The sequence below is a fragment of the Tupaia chinensis genome, unplaced genomic scaffold, assembly GCF_000334495.1.
Source record: "Tupaia chinensis unplaced genomic scaffold, TupChi_1.0 Scaffold000627_1, whole genome shotgun sequence".
NCBI lineage: Eukaryota > Metazoa > Chordata > Mammalia > Scandentia > Tupaiidae > Tupaia > Tupaia belangeri.
In genome coordinates this window covers 5,846,340-5,864,111 of record NW_006160147.1, presented here as the reverse complement: position 1 = coordinate 5,864,111, position 17,772 = coordinate 5,846,340, and the positions used below count along the sequence as shown (strand labels likewise).

The window sequence follows — 17,772 nt, the reverse complement described above, 5'->3', positions numbered from 1 at the left end:
GAACCCCTCCACTTGTTCCCATCTCAGGGTACAAGCCAGGCTCATTGCAATGACCTACCACTCTGTCCTTTGGTCAGTCCACTTTAGGCCATGTTGGCCTTGCTGTGTCTCCACAGCAGACACATGCCTCTCTCTGGACTTTACACTTGCTGTTCTTTCCCCTGGGTGCTCTCCTCCCAGGAAGCCACGTGGCCCAGTGTCTTCCTTCCCTCTAGTCTTTGCTCAAATGCCATTTTCTTAGTGAGAATATCCTTTGAACCACCCTGCCTCTCAGTGCCCCTCACCTGCTTTATTTCTTTTTTTTTTTTTTTTTTTGGAGAGATTTTCACTGTAGGGCGCGTGCGCTCGCCAGACAGACAGAGAGAGACATAGAGAAAGAAAGCGAGAAATCACCCCCCGGGGGGATGGTCACGCCGCAATCCCTTCTCCTCCATTCTCCTCTCGGGATCTTGGGCACGCACACACACGTGCCCGGCGTGAGTTTTAAGCCACCGGGTCCGGGACACGAACCGCGGTCGACTACGTGGGAGTCCAGCGACATAGCCATTACGCTAACTGCTGGTTCCCTTTATTTCTTTTCATAACACTTATCATCTTCTAGTTTACTTTATTCTCATTTCGCTATTTGCTTAAATATTTGCTGAATGAGTACATTTTTTTAAAAAACAGGAACATTAGTTGGCAATACGAAGCAGAGTCCGGCAGTTGCTACACATCATTACTAAAGACTTGTGCAACAGTCAGCACTATGTACTTGGTACTATGTTTACTGATAAATATTAAGAAGGAAATTTGACATCTATGTCGATAAGACTATTTTAATTTCATCAAATACCAGTTCATCTTCCAATCAGCTTTCTGGGTTGTATGGATCAACAGAATACACTTCTCGTGTCTCTAAATGAAGAACTCCTTCTTTAGAGCTTGAATTTGTATAATAATTGCTAAAAGGAAGAAGAGAGAAAAAATAAGATCTTCATTCATTAACTACGATTATTATAAAGATGTAACAATTGTTTCTGTGCCATACTTCCAGACCCGTGGTAAGTATTTTCATGGATGATTGTATTTTGTCTTAAGTAAGCCTATAAAATAGACACTATAATCCCATTTTGTGGAAAGACACATAAACATACAAGTGTTAGGCTTGGCAGCGTCCACGTCAGAAGTCATCGCTAGTTTGATACCAGATCTGAGACTCTTAATGACTAACAACTACAATTACCAAATTGAAAGTTTTTATTTTAAGATATGATCATACATTGACTCTTTTGGGGCCTAATCTTCCGATTGAACTTGAAAGGAATTTTTCATATTTGCTATTTAACATAAAATCCCTTTAGTCACGTAGCACTAAAAGCTTTACATGATTTTCAAGAGGATGCTTTTACTTGGCCTGCGTGAGAGCACACTGCTTTTCCGTGCATCTAAAAACCACGTAGCCAAAGTTATCATAGGGATCTTGGACCTAAAGTCTTACAAAATTACTGGGGGTGAAAGATTACTCCTAAGGGCACTTACAACTGGGCATGCTTTGCCACTTAATAGGTCAGTTTACAGGAGATACATTAAGGATATTCTAAAATGGTAATTTTTAGGGTAATGTGGGATTTAGGCTTTATTAAATAGCTTTGATGATCAGAAGAGAAAGACATAGCCTCTCCTCTCTCCTTCAAATATTTGGATGACTTTTAAAAATATTTAATTTTGTAACTACACATTCTTTTTTTTTTTTTTTTAAAGATTTGTGCTGTAGGGTGTGTATGCTTGCCAGAGAAACAGAGAGACAGAAATTAAGAAATCACCCCTGGTAGGGGGGGATGGCCACACTGCAATCTGTTCTCCTCCATTCTCTTGGGATTTGGAGCATGCATGCAACATGCGCCTGGCGTGAGTTTTAAGCTGCAGGGCCCGGGACTCAAACCATGGTCAACTATGTGGGAGTCCAGCAACATAACCATGATGCCATCTGCTGGTCCCGGCTACACATTTATTTTAAAATGGTTTATCACTCATCACATTTACAAAAAGTATTTAAAGCCACTCAAATATTTATATCAATTATCAGAATATAAATGGAAGTAATCTAGAGAATGAAAATATAAGGGATAACACTTAGAAATTGACATATACTTTAACATAAAAACGAATGACACTTAGAAATTGACATATACTTTAACATATACTTTTGGTTCATAGCAATTGGGGCACATAAATACAGCATATGATAAAATCATGTTAATAAGCAATAAGAACCAGACTTGAGTATTACGAATTACTTGAACTGGTAGGCTCTCCCCAAATTTGCAAATTTTTGTACACATGCAATGCTCTGATAGCAAACTTAGTAGCATGAAGGAAAAAGATAGAGACCACATTTTCTATTTATTTAAATTTCAAATTACTCTTGGCTAAAATTATCTTCTAACTTCCTGTGAGGAAAGCCATGCAAATGACATCCTTATTTATATATATATATATATCCTTTTCTCCCTTGAATTCTGTACAACTGTGCTCTCCCAGTTTCCCTCCTACCTCTGTTCGCTCCCCTCCTGCCTTTCAACCCTGACTGTCCCTCTGAGATCAGCTCTCATATGTATTTTACCTTGTCAGATGCGTTTTGTCCCAAGGATTTCATGGTGAGGTAAGTGTCAGCTACCTGAATCCAGGCCCTCTGCAGAGCCCCATGACACATAGTAACTCATTGTCTTTCCCCACCACTAGCCTCTCTCCTCTCTCAGTGAGTCGCTGGGCCCACCACTCACCTTCGTGGAAGTCATTCTATGTCCCCTTCTCCCCACATTTGGCAAGGCACTAAGTCTCTGTCCGAGAAGTGAAGTGACGCTACCTTTGCTGTCTGTTCCATCCTCTCCTCCCTGTGACTGCAATTTGGTGGAAAGACCAATGCTGCCCTTTCTTTGAAAATGAGAATCTGAACACCTCATTTCCTCACTTAAGATTCTGCAGGATAAACTAGACCCTCATGGTGGCATGCAAAGCTTTCAGGGGTCCAACTCTTGTTGACCTTTCTAGATCTCCCCAATGGGTATTAGATGAAGCTTCAGTTCATGAGATAGTAAAAGCATTATGGAACAGAAAAAGAGTTCTGCAAGCCCAATTAGCTTGGAAAACTCTGGTTAAAAACAGTAAAGTAGGTTTATTTATTGCTAGATCTTAAATATTCTCGTGGTCATTGTAAATAAAAACCCACCACCTCAGCACCTTACAATCCCAACTGGCTGTAGAATGGTCATTGTAAATAAAAACCACCGTCTCAGCACCTTACAATCCCAACTGGCTGTAGAACCACCTTTCTCCATCAGGCATTTGCAAAGGCAGAGCTGTATGGCACATGCTCTGGAAAACACTACAGCTAGGGACACCGCAGTGCTGAGTGTGGCCAGACCCACCAACTGAGGACTTCCCAGGCCAAGAACAAACTGCTCAGTTCATGGACACCACTGTTACATGGGTTCAGTGCCAACCCTTTCATACTGATGACCAGGCCCACACAGCAGTGAGAAATGGTGTCAGAGGCCACTGTGGCAATGGTAAATGATAGGCTTGGGTGACTTGGCATGCTAAATTGATTTCGCTGAAGTTTTTGAGTGACATGTTTAGGTTGGTCCAGCTTGGTCCTTTCCTATTGAAGTCCCCTGACATCTGTTAAGACTTTACCTGATCATCCTCCCTCACACTAGCACGTGTAGGAGAGACTAAGGACTTATCTACACAGGGCATTTCCAGGCTTATACCTGACGGCATCTTTTGCTAAACATGTATCCTTTGCGTATAACAGTATTCCGTGGTTTCTGCAAGATACGTGCGCTGGGGGCTCTATTATGCCATACCTCCACCTACACCTATGCCACCTTCACCTTCAGTTACTGTCACACACTAGTTCTCAGCCTTGTCAAGTTGGTTATAATAGTTCTCACAATGCAGGATGGAAAGCCAGGCCTCTGGTCTTTTACTCAAACTTCTCCCATCTGGAATACCTTCGTCTCCTGTCTACACTCTATCAAGGTTCACCTTTGTCCCACACCTCCACTATGGGACTTTTTCTTCTGTAAACTCCCATGTCATGAGAGCTACTCGCTTTGTGTCCCCACCAAATAGCCTATAACTTGTTATGGCAAGATTACTTTATGGCACTCATGTAACTACAAGCTTGCCCTCCTCTGCCAGACTGTGACGGCCTGGATGACAGGGCACTGTGAGTCTAGCCTCGCAGAGTGATTCCACATAGCTGCCACTCCATAGTCGTCACATGGGGGATCTTCAAGAAGCTTATGGAAAATGTGTGTTCTGAAAAATCTATACATGGATTTCAAACGTTTTTGTACCAGAATAAACTCATACTTTAATTCCATTTTCCCACACATTTTTAAAAAGTCTTTTCATGTGATAGCTAGTTTTGAGTGCTGGACTGACTGGACTAAGGGATACCTCAAGACCTGATTATTGCCCGTTATTCTGAGTATGTCTGTGAGGGTGTTTCCAGAGATTAACATCTGAGTCTGAGTAGATGAGGAGGATGAAGACACACACTCAGGGTGAGCAGGCACCATCCAGGCAGCAAGGGACCCAGAGAGAACAAATACAGAAGTTGAATGGGGTCTCTTCTGAGAGGCTGGGATGGACTTAAACCGCCTTGGACACCAAAACTCAAGGCTCCCCTGCCTTTGGACTCTAGGATTCTCTCAACACTGCCCTACCCCATGCCTGGCCTTGGGGTTCTTATGCTTTTGGCCTCAGACTGAGTGTTATACGATCACTTTCCCTGCCTCTGAGGCCTTCAGACATAGACTGAACCTCTCCCCCAGCATCTTGGGATCTCCTCCTCACAGATGGTCTTCATGAGACTTCTCAGCCGCCATAGTCATGTGGGTTGATTCCCTTAATAAGTCCCCTCTTACATATCTATACATATTGATTCTGTCTCCAAAAAAAATCTCTGACTTAATGTACTTCATACAATAAAATAATAAATGGGCCTGGTCATGATCTCTTTTCATATCATTTCTATTACTTGTCAAACTTTGACATAACTGGGACCAGCAGATGGCATAATGGCTATGCAGCTGGAATCCCACAGAGTCGACCGCAGTTTGGGTCCTGGACCTGGCGACTTAAACTCATGCCGGGCACGTGTGCGTGCATGCTCAAGATCCTGAGAGGAGAATGGAGAAGAAGCGATTGTAGCATGGCCATCCCCCATGGGGGGGTGATTTCTTGCTTTCTGTCTCTGTCTTTCTGGTGAGCACACGCACCTTACAGTGAAAACCTCTAAAAACAAAAACAAAAACAAAAAACAAAAAACAAAAAACTTTGATGTAACTGATCAAATTTTTTAAAAAGCCGCATATGTGTATGCTAGACAGAACAGCATATGGAAGCATCTAAAGCACATTGCTGACATAACTTAACCTTGGGCTTTGAAGGCATTGCAACAGTGCACTGGAAGAGACTATTTGGTTTCTTTATAGACCATTTAATTCATTACAACAAGCAAAAGACCAATAACTAGGAAAAGATTTGAGTGATATAAAAGATTTTTTTCTTTCTATTCCCTAGATTTTTACAATGTATCATCTGAATGCACTTATGCAATCAAGTGTTTGGTTTCTTTTAAGTTCTTATAGGTCCAAGACTTCCTTTTATACAGTGCAAGATACCTTCTTCTTCTTCTTCTTTTTTTAAAAATTGTTTTGCTATATGGTACATGCACTCACCAGAAAGACAGAGTCAGAGAGACAGAATGTGAGTTGTCACCCCCTTGCCCACCCCAGGGGAGATGGTCACACCGCAATCCCTTCTCCTCCATTCTCCTCTCAGGATCTTGGGCACACACACATACGAGCCTGGCATGAGTTTAAGCCACCAGGTCCAGGACTTGAACTGCGGTCGACTACATGGGAGTCCAGTGACATAGCCATTACATCAACTGCTGGTCCCACGCAAGATACCTTCTTTAGGTTATCATAGTGAACATTTATTTCACATAACTTGTGTTTAGTTTCAAGCAAGAAGTCAAAACCTTTTGCACATTTTGTCCAAGCATTCATTTGAACTTACCGTCCTCTGTACTTTAATATCATGTATAGGATGACGATAGCCAAGATAACAATCATTGAAGCACCAGCAATACCTAGGGAAAAAATAGGTAAGAATCAAATGCCATAAAAAATGTGACCTATTGTGTTTTGACTTGATCGTGGGCCTATTCTAAGTGGTAAGGGAAACTTTATGTGACCTTTACAGTAATCTCCTCCCAGCCACAAATACTGAATTCTTGAATGATCATTCTCGGGCTTAGGAGTTTTCTGATTTGATCTGACCCATACGTAAACTAAAGCACGAAGCACGTGACACAGGGTTCTAGCCAACTTTCTGCTGAGATTGTCTGTTCCTTTAGTTTTATTAGTAATAATCTCGTTGCTGTGGTAAATTAAGAACCAGGATCCAGGACACTAGGAGACTATGATTTTGCATAACATTTAACTCTCAGTTCTGAAATATCCCTTGTGACAGAAAAATAAACCAACCTAGTTTGATAATACCAAGGCTAAGAGTTAATGACAACCAGGGAGAGTTGGCTGTTTAAATCATATTTATAGCTCTATCCCCAAGTCACGTTTTTATAACGTGACATTCACATTAAAATATCACCCCAAAACCAAAAAAGACAAGTTCCTGAGTTAAAAAAAAAAATAACCAACATGTGGAAAATAAGGCCTCTAGTTTTATGTATTTTTATAAAAACATTATAAGGGCTTTTCTTCAAGCATTTAAAAAACTTACCATAAAGAAGAAGATCATAAGGAGAACCTAAGGAGAATACAAAATCATAAAAATATCAGTTGAGTAGCAAAATTCAGTATGGGCCAGAGTTCCATGGGGTGTTCCAGAAGTCTACTCAACTCTCTTCTACTTAAAAGATAAATTGGAATCCTGAGTTATATCCACCCTACATATATATATATATTGGGTCTTCAGAAAAGTCATGATGCATTTTTGCACAGAAAAACATAGAAAAGGGGCCAACAGGTGGCATCGTGGTGAAGGCGCAGACTTGCACATGACCAATCACAGTTCAAGTCCTGGATCGGATGGCTTACTTTCTCTTTCTCTGTCCCTATCTCTCTGGTCAAATTGAAGAATAATAATAAAAAATAAAATTAAATAAATTATTCTTTAAAAAAGAGAAAAGCATAGAAAAATATGTAATGACTTTTCTGACCACACACACATACATATATGTTTATATATATTTTATATGTTAAAAGCATTGAAGATTCATAGAGAATTTTCAGTTATTTAAATAGGGCACGGAAACTCAAGAAACTCAAATATATTTTGTTTAAAGACATGGTTTCACTGTGTCACTACCCTCCTGCCTCAGCAACTGCTCATCTGGGGCCACAGGTGCACACCACCACACCTGGCTCTTGCAGACAGTCTCGTTATATTGCCTAGGCCAACCTTGAGCTCAAGCTCCTCCTGCTGGCTGCTCATCTGGGACCACAGGTGCACACTACCACACCTGGCTCTTGCAGACACAGTCTCGTTATATTGCCGAGGCCAACCTTGAGCTCAAGCTCCTCCTGCTGCAGTCTTCCCCATCAGTGAGGTTACAGGTGCATGTCACTATGTTGCCATTTAGCCTGGCCCAGGAATTGAAGCCTGGCCTCCCATGACGTTCCAGCCTGGGAAGCACAGCATTCCAGCAGCTCATATCACCTTAACTGGGCCCTCTTCCCTAATTCCTCATGTAACAACTCACTGGAGTATTACAAAGTACTTAGTTTGTCACAGCAAGCATATTTCCTTTTGCATTTTAAAAGTTCACTCCCTGACTGGCCACCCCAGTTCAATTAGGCGGGTTGAGGGAGTTCATTAATGGAATAAAACAAAATACTCAACCTGAAGATAAAGATGTCTCTGGTTAGAATGAAAGTATTAAAGTTATTAAAACAGTTAGTTAACCTATTTTTGGAGTTTCCCAGCAAACTGGTAAACACTTGTAAATCAAGATTCAGTAAAGGGTGAGGAATCTGCGACACCTTCTTTCAAAAATGCAAGGTCATTAGTTTTTCATTCTCGCTTTTCTTAAGTTAGTGTTCCTCTCTCTCTTTTTTCCTTTATTTACTTCCCTCATCCTCAGAAAGTTTGCTTTTTGTTGAAAAGACACCTGACTTCCAGTTCATCTGTTAAACCACCAGTCACAGCCCTTTGTCAATTTAAAATGTAGGCGTCTCCACCATTGAACCAGACTCTCACTCTCTTCTCTCCATGGGCCACAAACAAGCAGCAGTGAAGTCCTTTGCACTCACTGGATTTGCAAGCAGCCAGCGGAGGTTTCCACAGGTCATTGTCATGGCACTGGCTCTGGGGACTGCCTTCCAGGGTGTACCCTTCTTCACACTGCAGAGTTACGATAGCTCCATACTGATACATTTTCCCAGGTTCCAGTCCCTTCTGGATTCCATTCATATCCTTTGGGGAGCTACAGTTGACCTCTGAAATTAAAGAAATTTAATTGAAGCAGAGTCATGTTTTGGCCTTTTATCAATAAAGCAGAGACAGTCCTTCCTGCAAAGGTTTATGAAGTTCGTTTCTTTCTCATTAGGCAAAGCGTCACTGAAAGAGAAAAACGATATCCTAGGCATGGTCTTCTAGTGTCAGCCCTCTAGCTCAATAAATTTCTGGTAATTTAAACCGGAGTATTCTCTTTTGCTGCTACAGTTTCTATGCTAACAATGTCAGTCTCTTAGAGAAATGGTGAGGGCCGAATGAGTATTATTAAATATTCTAAAGTACTGTTTTATCTGCTTACTCTCTAATTCTTAATACATGTGCATGCTTTCTCAATTTTTGCTTTCATATTTTCAATGTAGGGGTCAATAGTTTGAGATCATGGGTTTGAATCCTGACTATAGTATTTCCTTACATGTATCTCCTCATGCTACTGGAACTTCATCTATAAAACAAGGATAATAATTGCCCCAACCTCATACGGATTTTATGAAGCTGAAATGAAGATCAAGTGCACCGGTACTCAACAGGTATTAATTTACTATTCATATTTCATATGCATTGTTTATGATAATAAAATGATTTTCTAAAATTATGACAAATATACCTATAATCCTACACCACACAGAAAAAAAATATACTCAAAAAACTCATTGTGCTCTTCATTGGTATTTTGTCAGATGTTCATTGATCATAACTGTAACCACGGTATAAATGCAATCTTAAATTTAGTTGCTTGGTTTGCACAAGCATTTCAACTTTCTATGTAAATGAGTACATTAGTGGTCATGCACCAGGTGAATTACAGCCCAAGCCCTTTTTCTTATTCTGAGATATTTAGATTAATTAATGTAATTATTAATAATGTATTGATTAACGTAATATTAATCCTGTAAGGCATTTAACAATGTATTGATCCCATTAAATGTATTTAATTAATGCATTTCTCTGACTGTATTAAATTAAGACTTTACTAAGTTGATCTATTTGGGTCAAATTTGATTTAAAAATCAGAACAGGGGGCCAGCAGGTGGCATGGTGGTTAAGGGAGCTGGACTCCCACATGGCTGATCACGGTTCAAATCCCGGATCTGGTGGCTTGCTTTCTCACTTTCCCCCTCTCTCTCTCTTACTCTGTCCGTCTCTGGTCAAATTAAAAATAAATAAATAAAATAAAATAAAGTTAAATTAAAACAATTATTTTTAAAAAAAGAAAATAAAAAAAAAGAACAAAAACCAGACCAAGCACCTTTACAATAAGGAGCAGGTTGGCTCCAGGTTCCTTCGTGTGTACACAGAAGGAGTGCGTCTCCCACGAGCAGGTGGCCTTGATCACAGCTGTACAGGACCGACATTCCAGGGGCAAACCGGGCTATATTTCCACCACTATGGTTCCCGTTGGCGATCTTCGATGGAGGCTGACACGCTAGGAAAGCTTAGATACCAAAAAGAGAGCATATTTAATTCAGTACAGAGGAACATACAGCCGACACTATTTCTGGGTGACAGTGACCGACAGGTTGCAGGAAACACAAGTAACACTGGACAGACAACGTGCCAGCATTTCCTACCTATGTGTGATCTGAAGAAAAGTGTCAAAAGTAAGATTATGAGGGGAACAGCAGATGGCATAACAGTTTCATCACTGGACTCCCACGGAGTCGACTGCGGTTCAAGTGCCAGACCCAGCGGCTTAAAACTCACACTGGGTGGGTGTGTACGTGTGCCCAAGATCCCGAGAGGAGAATGGAGAAGGGATTGTGGCATGGTCATCCTCCCTGGGGAATGATTTCTCACTTTCTGTCTCAGTTCTCTCCAGTGAGTGCATGTGCCCTATAGCAAAAATCTTTCTTAAAAAAAAAAAAAAAAGTAGGATAATGAATTATCAATAATTACAGGCCACAATTCTATTTTATTTTAATTTTTAAAGAATTATCTCATTTTAACTATTTATTATTATTATTAGTTTCCATTTGACCAGAGAGAGGCAATGAGAAAAAGAGAGAAAGTGAGAAAAGAAGCCACCAGGACTGGGACTTGAATCATGGTTGGCCATGTAAGAGACGAACTTCTTTAACCACTGAGTCACCTGCCGGTCCCCAGAGGCCACATTTCTAATCTATCAACTAACAGTATTCTTTTCCTTTTGGGTCACACATCCAAATGCCTGTAGGAACCAGGAAGTGAAGCCATCAGATAATAACCAATCAGAGAGCCCCTGTTCTCCTAAAAGTGGCAGCTAAGATCAACTCCTTCCTAGAGCCTTGTAGGGAAGCATGGTGGACCCACATTATTTGTAGGGTCACTATTTATCTTGGGTGGTGAAGATGAGCTTCACTGAAAATAAGACTACAGCTCTGGCAGAAAATTCTGGGGCATCGAATTTGGTTCTCTGGTTACCAATTGGCAGCCTTTGCTATAACAAGTCACTGGTAGAAATAAAGCTGCCAAACAACAAGTAAAACTACAAGAAAGACAGTTTAGCAGGTTTGAAGGCAGCCTCATTTGCCCAAACAACCAGCATTCTTTTTTTTATTTTTTTTGAGAGGTTTTCTCTATAGGGTGCATGAGCTCGCCAGACAGACAGAGAGAGACATAGAGACAGAAAGCGAGAAATCACCCCCCAGGGGGGATGGTCACGCCGCAATCCCTTCTCCTCCATTCTCCTCTCAGGATCTTGGGCACGCACGCACACGTGCCCAGCGTAAGTTTTAAGCCACCAGGCCCGGGACGCGAACCGCAGTCGACTACGTGGGAGTCCAGCGACATAGCCATTACGCTAACTGCTGGTTCCCGAACACCCAGCATTCTCCTACTGGTATTATAGCCCGAAATATCAAATTGTCAGGCGATATTATTGCCCAGCATTTGTCAAAACCAGGTATAGCTATTTTTTAAATTTTACCTCCAAAGATTAATACATTTGGAGACTGTATCAATTTGGAAGTAAACCCCTATCTTTTCATGTCCTATTGGTTAATGCACTGAAAAGAAAAGAAAAGAAAAGAAAAGAAAAGAAAAGAAAAGAAAAGAAAAGAAAAGAAAAGAAAAGAAAAGAAAAGAAAAGAAAAGAAAAGAAAAGAAAAGAAAAGTGTGTGTATGCACACCCCAAATCTTGAGAGGAGAATGGAGAAGGGACTGCAGCACAGACACCAGCCCTCTGTGGGATGATTTCTCATATTCTCGTGTGCTCTCTCTCTCCGTATATCGCTGGAAACAAAGAAAGAGAGAAAGAGAAAGAGAAGAAAGAAAGAAAGAAAGAGAGAAAGAGAAAGAGAAGAAAGAAAGAAAGAAAGAAAGAAAGAAAGAAAGAAAGAAAGAAAGAAAAGAAAAAAGAGGTGAGAAGATAAGAAAAGGCAGATAACCTATAAATCAATGTAACTTCCTTAGATGTTAGATGCCTTTTTTCCCTAGGCAGAATGGCAAGCACCAAGTTCAAAAACTTTTTTACTTATTTTGTCAGCATCCCATATTTTATCCCTTAAAATGTCTTACCCTTTCTGACACACGTTGGTACACCTGGCACCCAGGTGTTATCAGTATGACACCTAATCAAGTGACTGCCATTCATGATGAAGCCGGGATAGCAGTCAACATACACAATGTCGTTGTGGGAATATGCAGGAAGAGTTTCATTGAGCTTGAATCCATGTTTGACTTCAGGGTCAGGGCAGTGAGTGACAGGTGAGGACAGTCGGCATTGTGGGGGAGGACCGCTCCAAGATCCGTGTCCTTCAGAACCATTTATACACCGTAAAATTTTCTCTCCCAGAAGATAGAATCCTTGGTCACATTCGTAAGAGACCTCATTTCCGTATAGAAAGCGTTCTGCCTTCATGCCTGTGTGCCTCCCGTTGTTAATCCCCGGTGGACGCTGACAGTGAATAACTGTTGGAGAGATTTGGGGAATCCTGTTGGGTTGTCAGGAAAGTCACGATGCACTTTTACATAGGAAAATATGTCATGACTTCCCTGACAACCTAATCATCAGCAAGAACAGTCTTCATTCAGGAAAATATACGGATATCTTCCATATAACTAGAAAATTACTTACATTTTGGAACCTGGATATTTTTTAAGTATTATTTTTTATTTTAACATTATTTATTTATTTATTTATTTATTTATTTATTTATTTATTTAGACCAGAGAGGGACAGAGTGAGAGAGAGAGGGAAAGTGAGAAGGCAAGCGGCCAGGTCTGGGACTCAAACAGTGGTGAGTCATGTGGGAGTCCAGCCCCTAACCACCATGCCACCTTCTGGTCCCTGGATTTTGTATTTTAAAAACATCTTTTGGAGGACCAGTACATGGCATAATGATTGCATCATGGGACTCCCACATAGTCAACCACGGTTCAAGTCCTGGACCTGGTGGCTTAAACCTCATGCTGGACACGTGTGTGTGTGTGCCCAAAATCCCAAGAGAAGAATGGAGAAGAAGGGATTGCAGTGTGGCCATCGCACCTGGGGGGTGATTTCTTGCTTTCTATCTTTTGATTTCACTCTGTCTCTCCAGCAAGAGCACATGCTCTATAGCAAAAATAAAATGAAATAAAATTTAAAAAATTCTCTCTCCAAAAAGAAAAATGCCTTTTTAATAAATGTTGTGAATATAAGAGTAATACAGGCTGAAGAGCCTTTATCTGACATTTCAAATTTTGGAAAATCTGCATGCACAAAATGAGATATCTTAGAGATGGGATCCACATTTAAACACAAAATTCATTTCTGTTTTCTACACACCTTGTACTCTGTAGCCTGAAAAAGATTTTATACACTCTTGTAGTATTGACTATGATTCATTACATAAGATCAGGTGTGGAGTTCTCCACTTGTGGAAGCATGTGGGCACTCAAGAAGTTTTGGGTTTTGGAATGTTTTGGACTTTAGATTTTTAGACTAGTAATGCTCTTCCTGTACAGTCATTCAAAAAAAAAAAAAAAAAAAAAAAAAGAAAGAAAGAAAAAAAGAAAGAAAAAAGAAAGAAAGGAAAGGAAATTATTACAAGTATTGTCTGTTGAGGGTATGTTCCCATGACCTAGAAATATGGGCATATCTTTAGCAAAATTAGCAGATTAATGGCAGACAGTTTCGATTTGATCATTTTGTTTCCCAGCGCTAGTGCTGACTAAACATTGAAAGATTTTTCTTATCTTACCCACCCTGAGGGAGAACGCTTAGACTACTGAAATCGTTGCAGGTTAGTTGTTTGGTCGCCTGCCCTGTCTAACTATTGCTGTTGGCTTTTTTTCTTGTAACTTACCTGTACAAAGTGGAATCTTTTGGTACCAAATCCCCTTCTCAGCATCTTGACACTTCTGGTAAGTATATCCAGTCAACCGGTACCTAGAGAGAGACAGATTATGATGTATTTCCTCTTCCCAGTATCATGTCTCTGCCACCTAGCCTCTTTAAACCACATATACAGGGGCACTTCTAAATAAGAATTTTGGCAAAGACTCAAAACACTTGGCCCTCCAAGTAAGAAACGACTGCATATTTAGAGTCCATTCCAGCAAACCTTTTCCATGTCAAGGAAAGACTAAAAAGGCCAAGTTTCAAATCAGTCCACTGGAACCTCACATTTTCTGTGAGTGTGACAATGAGGAACCCCTAGAGACAGCCACTAAGACAAGCAAAGTATTGATGTCACAGGGAGGTGTGGTATTGTCTGTTGAGGATGTTTTGTGGTTTTGTCAAGTGTGTTGAAATATCCATTTTGCAAGACAAATAGTAATGTGATTGAATATATAAAAGAAAGTGAAATGAAAAATAAATGAATTAATAATAAAAAAAGACAAGCTGAGAGTTAATGCACAAAATAAGTGGAGTCTCTTTCTCAGAATGGATCATCTCATACTCACCCATCTTGGCAGGATGTATTCACTACTTTGACAAGTGAGCCATCTTCTTGATGATGACTCTCAGGCTGACATATTTCTGGAGGAGCAAAAATGGGAATTACTTATAGATTCCTCATACCAAAGAGACAGACAACTCTGGAACTGAAAGTACCTTCACACCGTGGGGCAGAAGGACTCCAATTTCCTGAAGGCATACAGTGAATGGATTTGTTTCCCACAAGCAAGTAGCCAGGGTCACAAGTGTAGTCTACGGTCATCCCAGGGACAAAGACGACCCTATTTTCACCCGTATGCCGACCGTGGTGGAGCCCAGAAGGTGGCTGGCAGTCTGAAGAGAAAACTTCCCACATAAATACCAACACAGAGGAACATCTACTCAAGAACATTAAGAACATCATTTCATGACAGACAATCTGAAACTTTGAAGCCAAAGATCACAAAACTCGAATTCATCACTGAAGGTTTTTTACTCCTTTGAAGGAACTAGACCATTTTGAAAATTTTCTCATTATGTACCCTGAATATATCCCAGACCTCTGAAGGCATTTACATGAAGGACACACACAACACACACTGAACACACTCAGTTACAGAATGGAAGAATGGGGAGATAACCTATGCTCCCTCGCCTTTCCTGTCACTCTAGCTTTAGGTAGGAGATAGTAAAGAATAAGTAAATAAATGCCACTCCCCCATCCCACTCCCCCATTTTTTTACCTTTCTCACAAACTGGTTTTTCAGGGTCCCAGGTGTTATTGTCTTTGCAACGAATCTCACTACTTCCTTTCAAAGTAAATCCGTGATAACACTTGAATGTCACACTGTCATTGTAGAAATAAGGGGCTTCCTTGCCAGACAGCTTGAATCCATTTTCAATATTGATGTGTGAGCACTGGACGGCAGGGAGGACGAGATTGCAGAGGGGAGCAGGCCCACTCCATGTGCCTCTCTCTTGATCATTGCTTATACACCGGATGGTGCTCTCCCCAATGAGGCTGAACTCCACTCCTCTCTCTGGCCCAGGGTTACATGTGTATGTGACCGTGGTTCCATACAGAACTTCTTCGGAGGAACTCCCTGTGTGTGTCCCGTTGTAGATAACAGGGGGTGGTGGACAGGTGATTTCTAGAAAGATGAAAAGATACTGTGAAGTTCTTAGTATTAGAGACCAAAGAGCAGAAATGAAGCTGGTTATGAACCTGTTGTTTCCTGAAGATATGAGAGAAGTTTTTCTAATGTGAGTTATATCAAAGCTCATTATGCATATAAAATTCAAATGAAATAGATTTCACAGAAAAGCAAATCTTTATTATAAGTGGACATGCCAATCGATATTATATTAAGAAGCAGTAAGGCACAGCAGTAAATTGCTAATTAAAAAATTATTTTTAAATAACCAATAGGAGAATAAAATGCACAGGGCAAAAGAGTTACGCCGTTTTGAGTACTATCTCTGCACTGGGGTGGAATGCTGGTTTGTATAGCTAACTAAGACTGTTTATTATTGATTGATTTATAGCAGTTTCCTCATCTCAAAAATAGAGATAACACCATTTAATTCTAATCAATTTGAAGTCTGTGCCAACTTTATGGATGGGCAACTAGAGTCACAGAGAGGTTACATAAATTGCACAAGGTCACATTGCTATTACTCAGTAGAAACAGAATCCACTCCACACCAACCCCCTAATCTTTCACTAAAACACAGTGTTCCAAAAATTAAGAATGATGGGGACCAGCAGTTAGCATAATGGCTATGTTGCTGGACTCCCATGTAGTCAACCACGGTTCAAGTCTGGACCTGGTGGCTTAAACTCACACTGGGCCCGGGTGCATGCATGCCCAAGATTCTGAGAAAAGAATGGAGGAGAAGGGATTGCAGTGTGGCCATCCTTCCTGGAGGGTGATTTCTCACTTTTCTGTCTCTCTGTCTCTCTCTGGCTTTCTGGTGAGTGCACATGCCCTATAGCAAAAACCTCTCCAAAAAATAAAAACAATTAAGAATGATGGCTCATGGGTCAGCTGGTGACATGATGGTTAGGGAGACTGGCTCCTACACAGCTGACTGAGCAGCTCGAGGTCTGCACCTAGCAACTTGAAAGACACGCCAGGCCTGTGTGCACATACCCCAGATCCTGAAAGGAAAACAGACGAGAAGGGATTGTGGCATAGCCATGCCCCACGAAGGGTGCTTTCTCACTTTCCTTCTCTCTCTCACTCTCTCTGACAAGTGCATGTACCCTCTAGCACACACACACACAAAGAACGGTGGCTTGTATTTTCAACACTTACATGATTTTTATAATACTAAATCGCAAAAGAGAATTGGTACCTAAGTACTGTTAATTTAACTGAGTGTAGCAGGAAAAGACTACAACAGAAAGACACAGCCAAGCGGTGCAACTCTAACTATTGACAAAATGAACAGGTCAGATCCTAATATGCTGAATTCCCATCAGGTGGCCCACAACAGAAGCTGTCCAGGAGATGTGTAGATCTCACATTATCTCAGCTCCTCTGTCATTTCTGCTTCTCACCTTTACAAAGACGACTCTCCATAAACCAATCACTCTCTCTGACAAGTGCATGTACCCTCTAGCACACACACACACAAAGAACGGTGGCTTGTATTTTCAACACTTACATGATTTTTATAATACTAAATCGCAAAAGAGAATTGGTACCTAAGTACTGTTAATTTAACTGAGTGTAGCAGGAAAAGACTACAACAGAAAGACACAGCCAAGCGGTGCAACTCTAACTATTGACAAAATGAACAGGTCAGATCCTAATATGCTGAATTCCCATCAGGTGGCCCACAACAGAAGCTGTCCAGGAGATGTGTAGATCTCACATTATCTCAGCTCCTCTGTCATTTCTGCTTCTCACCTTTACAAAGACGACTCTCCATAAACCAAGGAACTGGGCCTTGACACTGCTCATAGACACTCTCACTTAACCGGTACCTAGAAACAAAGAGTCATGTCATTTTGCCATCAAGTGACCATGAAGCTAAAAAAGATCTGTTGGGCCCAAAGCAGACACTTCTGGGATAAGAAACAAGAGGAATACAAAATGGAGACAGCATCAGCACCATCTATCCATTGCACAAGCATGGCTACTGTGCGTGGAGAAATAGCGTGATCGACACTTCCATGAACACGCGACAGAAAAGGGCCTTTGAGATACACTCTTGCATAGAGCTTGCAGTGTGCAATGATAAGCCAGACCCGGCTCAGACTGAGATCACCTTCACTCACCCTTCATCACAAGAAGAGGTCATAGCTGGCATAATAAATTGATCCCGCGGTTTGGTAAAGAGTTTGTTTCCTATAGGTTTACACTCTGCCACTAAGAAAAGAGACTAAG

The 17,772-nt window shown here is 40.9% G+C and overlaps 1 protein-coding gene across 2 annotated transcripts in view; it reads right to left on the bottom strand.

The window, feature by feature from the left end:
- The window catches only part of CR2 (complement C3d receptor 2), a 44,880-nt gene that overhangs the window by 5,173 nt on the left and 21,935 nt on the right, over positions 1–17,772 (bottom strand). Inside the window, exons 8-19 of one of the 2 annotated variants that reach the window (XM_014591953.2) lie at positions 17,664–17,754; positions 17,293–17,369; positions 15,121–15,528; positions 14,555–14,731; positions 14,404–14,479; positions 13,803–13,885; positions 12,034–12,426; positions 9,788–9,973; positions 8,337–8,522; positions 6,805–6,831; positions 6,079–6,151; positions 836–944 (exon numbers count right to left, since the gene is read on the bottom strand). In XM_014591953.2, the coding sequence (XP_014447439.1) occupies positions 851–944; positions 6,079–6,151; positions 6,805–6,831; positions 8,337–8,522; positions 9,788–9,973; positions 12,034–12,426; positions 13,803–13,885; positions 14,404–14,479; positions 14,555–14,731; positions 15,121–15,528; positions 17,293–17,369; positions 17,664–17,754 (1,871 nt within the window). In that variant the 3' untranslated portion in view covers positions 836–850. The remainder of the gene's footprint in view (positions 1–835; positions 945–6,078; positions 6,152–6,804; positions 6,832–8,336; positions 8,523–9,787; positions 9,974–12,033; positions 12,427–13,802; positions 13,886–14,403; positions 14,480–14,554; positions 14,732–15,120; positions 15,529–17,292; positions 17,370–17,663; positions 17,755–17,772) is intronic. The other variant, XM_014591954.2, reaches the window with a different exon arrangement.